This window comes from Schistocerca nitens, chromosome 1 (genome assembly GCF_023898315.1).
Source record: "Schistocerca nitens isolate TAMUIC-IGC-003100 chromosome 1, iqSchNite1.1, whole genome shotgun sequence".
Classification (NCBI taxonomy): domain Eukaryota; kingdom Metazoa; phylum Arthropoda; class Insecta; order Orthoptera; family Acrididae; genus Schistocerca; species Schistocerca nitens.
Window position 1 is genome coordinate 692,928,312 of NC_064614.1, and position 9,408 is coordinate 692,937,719.

Here is a 9,408-nt window from a genome sequence, read left to right on the forward strand (position 1 = left end):
TGCGCGTTGCTTGATGATCGGGAGTTACACGCAGCGTTGTCTGCCATATGAACAGCAATTTCCTCAACCACCTGTGGTGCAACAAGTCATCGGCCTTTTCCCAGAGTGATGACAGTTCTCCAGCTGATTCAAACTACTTCACCATCCTACGTACAGCAGGTGGAGAAAGAGGACCCTCCTGTAATCCTTTCTGCCGGCAATATTCTCAAAGTGCAGCTGCAGTATTACTGTTGTTTTGATAATAGAGCTTCACCAATAATGCCCAGCTCATTTTGTCAAAGCTCATGTTCAAAAATCAACAAGTGCACAGCAACTGGTCGGTTGCATGAGACAATGAATCACGATGACTGATCGTCGCACCTGGTGGCCATAGTTGGATCTAGGCAGTGGCGCTGTGACGCACAGAAATCATGCACCCCATACTCTGGACATTAATGGTATCAAGTTTGGTACTCATATGGTAATTAGTTCCCATATTATAACATGTTAAATAGGGGAAGTTTGATTATAACCACCCGGTATAACAGACTAACATTAGCAAATCGACAATTGTGTAATGAATAGATTATAACTCATTGTAAATATGACATGTTGAGTTGCAGACAGACAACGCAAAGACTGTTACTGAGCTTTCGGCCAGAGCATTCTTCAGAAAAGACAGTAAGCAGGCACACCTCACACACCTACCTCTGGCAGCTCTGCCACTCCAAATTCCCCAAAAATCAGCTCCAAAGCAGCATACCCTTCATCACCTAATATTGCCCCAGACTGCAACAATTGAACCACATCCTTCTGCAGAGCTCTGATTATCTATAACCATGCCATGAAATGAGGGACCACCCTACTCGGTGTTCCGTTGCCCACCAAATCATCATAGTCCATCACATCATCATAGTCCATCCCTTTGCTCTCCCAATCCCAGCCCCTATTTAACACATTATAACACTGAAACTACTTACCATATGAGGACCAAACATGGTAACATTAATGTCATCCAATGGTTGCAGTCTGGTTAGAACTGCCAGAGAATGTGATCTGTGATCGTCATTGTGTGTGTGTGTGTGTGTGTGTGTGTGTGTGCGCGCGTGCTTCTTTTCTTTCATGAAAAAGGCTTTGGCCGAAAGCTCAGTGTGTAACAGTCTTTTCACTGTACAAATAATTATGGCGATGGGAGATGGCATTATATAGATAAAATTAAGCATCAATGTAAATTGCATTATTTGTTTAAGAATCAATACTGCCTGTGTTTAAATTACAGGTAACAGGCTACAATGAAATGGAATGAATGAATGAATAAATAAATAATAAACAGTCTTCTCACTGTCCCTGTCTGCAACTCAATGTGTCATCCTTATAGTGAGTAGCACTACACTTTTCATAATTGTTGATATTCCAACCTGTCCGCTCTATTGCTTAACATCAGCAAATATAGGCCTATAATTACAAGCATCTGCCCTATGATCCACCCTAAAAATAAGAAAGACCTGTGCTTTTTACCAGTCACTGGTTATACTTTGTCACTCCAATGACTTGTTATAAACTACTGCTAGAAAGGGAAGGAGTTGTTCTACATATTGTCTGTAGAATCACACTAGTATCTCATCTAGTTCAGATACCTTTCCACTATTGAGTGATTTTAGCTGATTTTCTATTCTGCAATAACTTTTCTCAATAAGCTACAATGCATGCATCGGTTTGTTGTTTGCCAGAATCAAGATACTTGCACACAGACAACATTAGAGTTTGGTGTCAGAAGTATTTACTGTATATCTTTCACAGTATCTCACCTTATGTGCCAAAATATAACAAAAAAGGAGCAAACCTATCAGTATGTGATAGTAGAACAATGATGCAGGTAAATTTTATCATACAAAAGATAAAATTCCTAAATTTCAACCAAGCTGTAGTAACTCCTTCACAGTAATTATGTGCTGATATTGTTGAGACTCCTTCCTCCTCGTGCAGTTAATAGGAATAGTAAAAATTTCAAACAAGCCTTATGTTGATAGCAGTCCTCAAGCTAAAATCTATTTTGAAAGCAAACATATTTGTGTAACTCATAATAATGACAGATGGGTCAATTTAATACTGTGATCAAAATTATCTGGACACCTGGCTGAAAATGACTCTCAAGTTCGTGGCGCCCTCCATTGGTAATGCTGGAATTCAATATGGTGTTGGCCCACCCTTAGCCTTGATGACAGCTTCCACTCTCACAGTTCGCAGGCATACATTCAATCAGGTTTCTTCGGGAATGGTAGCATTCACGAAGTGCTGCAGTGAGGAGAGGTATTGATGTCGGTCAGCGAGGGCTGGCACGAAGTCGGCATTCCAAAACATTCCAAAGGTGTTCTATTAGATTCAGGTCAGGACTCTGTGCAGGCCAGTCCATCATCACAAGGATGTTATTGTTGTGTAACCACTCCACCACAGGTCGTGTATTATGAACAGTTGCTCTATCGTATTGAGAGATGCAATCGCCATCCCTGAATTTCTCTTGAACAGTGGGAAGCAAGAAGGTGCTTAAAACATCAATGTAGGCCTGTGCTGTAATAGTGCCATGCAAAACAACAAGGGGTGCAAGCCCCCTCCATGAAAAACATGACCACGTCATAACACCACCGCCTCAGAATTTTACTGTTGGCACTACACACTACCACAGATGACTGGACATTCGCCATACCAACACCATGGCATCACATCACCACACTGTGTACCATGATTCATCACTCTACACAATGTTTCTCCACTGTTCAATCATCCAATGTTTGCACTACTTACACCAAGCAAGGCAGGCGTCATCTCGCGTTTACCGGCATGATGTGTGGCTTATGAGCAGCCACTTGACCATGAAACCCAAGTTTTCTCACCTCCCACCTAACTGTCATAGTACTTAGAGTGGATCCTGATGCACTTTGGAAATCCTGTTTGATGGAATGGATAGATGTCTGCCTATTACTCATTACGACCCACTTCAACTGTCGACAGTCTCTGTCAGTCAACAGACGAGGCTAGTCTGTATGCTTTTGTGCTGTATGCGTCCCTTCAGATTTCCACATCACATCAGAAACAGTGGACCTAGGGATGTTTAGGAGTGTGGAAATCTCGTGTACAGACATATGACACGAGTGACACCCAATCACCTGACCACGTTCGAAGTCCACGAGTTCCGCGAAGCACCCCATTCTGCTCTCTCACGATGTCTAATGACGTCACTGATATGGAGTACCTGGCAGTATGTGGCAGCACACTGCACCTAATATGAAAAACTTATGTTTTTGGGGGTGTCCAGATGCTTTTGATCACATAGTGTATGTGTATATATGATCTATCCCTGTCCTCAATATAAGTGGGTCTCTCTCATCCTGAGGTTTGAGTAAGCAGTTGTTCCATTTTTACCTTCCTCAACATATCCTCCTCTCCTCCCGACAAAGGCACTATCAGTTCTGAAACTTGTGTCTCTTACTTTTATATGTAATTTTTAGGTGGCTACTGACAGTACTTCCCTTCTGAAAGTAAGTATTGGCCAACAATTTGGTCTCTTAATTTTTCTGTATAACATTTGTTTCTCCAATAGAGATTTTCAGTCTATAAGCATCATCACACCACAAATAAGAATTCAACACCACTCTGATGTGATATGTGAACACGTAACAAGGACATTTACGTCCTTTGATACTTGTGTGAATGGTCCTTTATGTTGGAGGCAAGGCTCGCATCATACACAATATTTTAAGTTATTTTTGTGAATAATAATGAACCATGGACCTTGCCGTTGGTGGGGAGGCTTGTCTGCCTCAGCGATACAGGTGGCCGTACCGTAGGTGCAACCACAATGGATGGGTATCTGTTGAGAGGCCAGACAAATGTGTGGTTCCTGAAGAGGGGCAGCAGCCTTTTCAGTAGTTGCAGGGGCAACAGTCTGGATGATTGACTGATCTGGCCTTGTAACACTAACCAAAACGGCCTTGCTGTGCTGGTACTGCAAACGGCTGAAAGCAAGGGGAAACTACAGCCGTAATTTTTCCCGAGGGCATGCAGCTTTACTGTAGCATGGAGAGCTGCATCAAACCAGTCTCAGGACTGAAGACCACAACAACAACAACAACAACAACAACAACAACAACATAGTTAAAAAAGTAAAAGCGCACGCGCACTTGCATGCACGCACACACACATGGTCATGTGTTTGGGTGTCTGTGAATGTGAATGAGTGCTTTTACTAAAAAAAATTTGAAAGATGGTGCGAAAACTGTTTTCTGTTACATGTTCATGTGTGCTACGCATCAGTCTGCTGTACATGTGAACGGATGCCTTTCTCTTATTTTACTTATTTTTCCATTTTGAAATTTCCATTATTGTTATTGAATTACTCTAAACCTCATTATACCTTTTTTGTACCACCCGTATAGATGAAGTAGTTAATGCTGATTGACTGTGATTATGTTAGAAGCTGTTATAAAATGTCTGGTAAATTTTTCCTAGTGGCTGCGACTGTTACTAACAGTGTGAAGTATAAAGCAGGACTGGGCATGGGGAGGGGGTTGGGGACAGAGTAGGAGTCCCATGTTGAGAGTGGGATGTCCAGTCTATACAGCATGTCTCAGGAGGAATTATCACTATCCATGAAGGGATATGAAAGGAAAGCTCATTTGAAGCAAAAAATTCCAGAAAACATGGGATCTCAAATGCATATGTTAACAGATATGAACACTTTTTCACCTTTGCTAATGTGAAACATGTCTCTTCTCCAGAACAAGTGCTCATAGCTCTTAAGGTATGCATTTTACAGCACATGTTTAGTAGACATTTTTTCTTGTTTTTGTCCATACTACTTGCTCCCAAAATATGGAAAGCAAAGAGCTTGCAGTCAAAGAGATTTGTTTCATAGCATTGAAAATGAAGAAGTGCTCATAGGTCTTACGGTATGCATTTTAGACCTCATATTTACAAGACATTTTGCTTTGAATGATCATTGATGTCATATCTGTGAATGATTATTCCTCCTGGTACACCTTATGTATGTCATTATCTTTGTATTCTTCAAACAATGAACTCCATGATGGAATATCTTTATACTGTTATTATTTATTTAAAATTTAAGAATAAGTGTAATGTGGAATTAGTAACTAGAAGCTTTGCTTGTCTGTATCATCTTGTTGCAAAGCTCTTACAAGTGAACAAAATTTTTGCTGATATTTTAGTTAATATTAGATAAATTTTTAAAACTTAATGTACCTACAGTCCCTCCCACGGCATGTTCATAACATTTCTACAGAATGATACCATGAACAATTGGAAAACGACAGTTCCACTTGATTTTGTTCTTATTAGACCATTAACAACAATGTAAACAATCTTACCATGTACATAGGAGATCCACATAATGTTTTTGCCATAACACCATCCTGTAAGAACCTTGCAAAACCAAAGTCAGCTGGAAAGAAAAGAATGTTGGGTAAGTATTTGTTAAAATACATAGAAAAATTAAACACTCACTCACTCACTCTCTATCTATCTATCTGGTTGACTACATTGCTACAGTGTTGCAGCTCACCTGAGTTGTAGTGCTGTGTCAGATGGAGTTGTTAGAGGAGAAAGGAGGATGACGGAGGGGGCAAAGCAAAGTGATGGGATAGCAACATGGCACTAGTGAGTTAGCCCCAGCCAAAAGAGGGGGAAATTGTGTAATGTACACAATGAAATGAAAGGGTGGATTGGGAAGTGCAGATAGGAAGAAGAACAGTGATATCATGAAGAGAAGTGTGTTAATGTAGAACGAGAAAAATGTGGAGGGGGGGGATGGGAACACGGATGGAAGTGGATGTGCGACAAGGGCATATGGAAACTAAAATATGTTAATGGGAATTGTCTTAACACCACATCCTTCGATATCACAGTCCCCCTTGCCTAAATCTCCACTAGTCCCTATCTCACATCCATCTCTACTTCCCCCAGACTTCCACCTCATTCATTCTACTCTTTCTCTCTTCCACTGTCAATCCACTCCTCCATAACAAGATGATCATCACTTTCTCTCTTCATTCCTGTAGCTAGATATATAAATGTATGAACGTCTGACTGGGTACAATTGTGGGGCTTCATCCACCTGCATACACCCCAACACTTCACAAATATTTTTTTTTGTATTTTTTTGTACTTCGGTACTTCTTATTTGGTTAATATCAAAATAACTTTAAATTTAATACATTGTTAGTATTGGTCATGCAAAAGGAAGACACTAATAATAGCAAATATTTTTCTATTTACTTTCAACCAGGCAAGAGTATATGAAACTGAAAGCAAAGGGTTCAGAATTATGTGATGCACACAATTCAAACAAAACAAAATAGAATTACATTAAATAGGTCTCTCTATTGTAAGCATGATTGATCAACTTACCAATCTTAAGTGTTATTTCATGAGGCTGTGGGCACATCTTACCACCTGAATGGCTGAGAAGAATGTTTTGTGGTTTTAAATCTCTATGTACAATGCCTTTTGCATACAAAGCTTTCATGGCACCAGCTGCAATAATAATAAATTATTAAGATATCTTAAACAGAAACATTGGTTGTTTAAGGAAATTACATTATGTAATGGCTTTCATTTACACATAATGATAACAGTGTGCAACACACAAACTGCACTAGAAAACAAGTGATATTCCCTAACATACACGGAACAGTATTTAACAAGTGGGATACAAAGACACACCATAATACATATGTGCTTCTGGACATTTCTTTCCAACATTTAAGAGAAAACATTTGAAAGGAATTGTGCAGAAAGATGACAAAGCCAAGAAACGTATTTGGAAAGGTGGGTTGGGAGATAGAATGAAGTTGCTAAAACATTTTGTAACTGATTGAATACGACCATGTAGCGTATCATAAGATTTAAGTAATGGAAAATTCAAAATCCACATTGATAAGGGTAGGTTCTGAACATCATCATTGCTGTAACTAAAGCCCATATATTTTTTCTCTAAGTGGCAGTGTAACAGATAAAAATTATATCATGCTGAGAAAACTCAATTACATTGCACCACTGAATTATATACAAATGAATGGTCTGAAAACTTCAGTGCTGTTTGTTATATCATTAAAAGCTGCATTGTACGAGGGCCGTTCAGAAAGTAACCTCCGGTTGATTTAAAAAAATACACCAAGTTAAATAAAAATATTTTAATATATACATCTTACAACTACATCTTTGCACTATTTTTCTACATAGTCTCCATAGCGATTGAGGCACTTATCATATCTCTTCACAAGCTTTGAAATTCCTTCTGCATAAAAATCACCCGCTTGTGCCTGGAGCCAGCCTGTGACCGCATCTTTGAGCTCTTCGTCGTCATCAAACCGCTGTGACCCGAGCCATTTCTTCAAATGCATGAAGAGGTGATAATCACTTGGCGCCAGGTCTGGGCTGTAAGGTGGATGGTTGATAACGTCCCACTTGAAGGACTCAAGAAGGGCCGTTGTTCTGCGAGCAGAGTGAGGACGGGCGTTATCGTGCAAAAAAACCATACCGGAAGTCAGCATACCACGGCGTTTGTTCTGTATAGCCCGTCGTAACTTTTTTATTGTTTCACAGTACACGTCTTGATTAATGGTCGTACCACGTTCCATGAATTCAACCAACAACACCCCTTTGGCATCCCAAAACACCGTTGCCATCAGTTTTCTGGCAGAAAAATCTTGCGAGGCTTTTCTTGGTTTGGTAGGCGAATTTGAATGTGCCCACATCTTTGATTGTTCTTTTGTCTCAGGGTTCACGTACTTAATCCAGGTTTCGTCACCGGTCACGATTCTGTTTAACAATGGTTCTCCTTCGTCCTCATAACGTGATAGAAAGTCTAATGCAGAGGCCATTCTTTGAGTTTTGTGGTGGTCGGTAAGAATTTTGGGCACCCATCGTGCACAGAACTTACGGTAACCCAATCTTGCTGTCACAATCTCGTACAAGAGAGTCTTAGAAATCTGTGGAAAACCAGTAGACAACTCCGACATTGAGAAACGTTGATTTTCAAGAACTTTTGCATCAACTGTCTGAACGAGTTCGTCAGTCACCAATGATGGTCTACCACTCCTCTCTTCATCATGAACGTTTTCTCGTCCTCTTTTAAATAAACGTACCCATTCACGGACAACTCCTTCACTCATAACTCTTGGTCCGTACACGGCACAAAGCTCATGATGAATAGCTGCTGCAGAATATCCTTTGGCTGTAAAAAACCTTATGACAGCACGCACTTCACATTTGGCGGGGTTTTCTATTGCAGCACACATTTCAAACTGCCACAAAAACTAAACTAGCGCAGGTACGACGTTCACTCGACCACGGCTTGATGCCGACTGACCTGTTGAGTGCGTGAACGCACAGATGGCGTCGCTACTCCCCCCACAACCCGCACTGTGACCAATCGGAGGTTACTTTCTGAACCGCCCTCGTACATCTCCATGAAACATACATGAAGGACTTCCATACTACTACAAAATTAGTGAGACAGAGTACATGTTTCAAAAATTCTCTTCACAATTTCTTCTAGCTCTGTCTATTAATTCGGCCCTCTTAACCTGTAGCAGCTGTAGAGCTGCCTGTAGCGGACCTGCACTTTATTCTCAAGCGAGATGTTCCCTGCCACTTACTACAAAGAAGCACTCCTTACTCTACTACCAAACAATGGTGCATTCGCAGTTAGTGGGGGGGGGGGGGGGAGGGGGACAGGGAGGGGGGGGTGAAGGGAACAAAATAGGAGAAGAGCAGGGAAATATGTGTGGGTGTGTTGGCAGAGGGCTGCAAATAAACAGGTAGGGAGATGAGCAGTTTCCACTCCCTCTGGACTATCACCTCCTCCCCATTCTCATCTCCCACCTTGTTTATTTGCAACCCTGTGCCAACACGTCGCCCTGGCTTACCATGCTCCTCTGCTTTTTCATTCCTTTTTTCCCCACCCCCCTACCCCACAATCTCCTGACGCTGCACCTGTTGGCAGTCTAGACCCTGCACACTTCACCAAACTGCCTTCGTCTCTCTCCCACCATTACTCCTTCCCATTCCCCTTCCCCTTCCCCATATTACTGCTTGCATCCCACGTGATGTTGCATTTAGCCCGAGATGCTGGAGTTGATAGTCATATGCACATGAGATGTGTTTGTGTGAGAATATTGTATGTGTGTGTGTGTGGGAGGGGGGGGGGGGTTGGTGTGGGTGTCTTTTTACTGACAAAGGCTGTGGCCAAAAGCTATTATGTGAGTGTCTTTTAATCTGCCTGTCTGCAACTTGACATGTCTTCTTTAGGGTAAGTAGCAATCTATGTTTACCTAAAAATTGTTCAAATGGCTCTAAGCACTATGGGACTTAACATCTGAGGTCATCAGTCCCCTAGACTTAGAACTACTT

General features: G+C 41.2%; 1 protein-coding gene across 1 annotated transcript in view; it reads right to left on the reverse strand.

The window, feature by feature from the left end:
• The window catches only part of LOC126259433 (serine/threonine-protein kinase unc-51), a 176,981-nt gene that overhangs the window by 128,626 nt on the left and 38,947 nt on the right, over window positions 1-9,408 (reverse strand). Inside the window, exons 7-8 of the mRNA XM_049956246.1 lie at window positions 6,403-6,528; window positions 5,364-5,437 (exon numbers count right to left, since the gene is read on the reverse strand). Coding sequence (XP_049812203.1) covers window positions 5,364-5,437; window positions 6,403-6,528 — 200 coding nt within the window. The remainder of the gene's footprint in view (window positions 1-5,363; window positions 5,438-6,402; window positions 6,529-9,408) is intronic.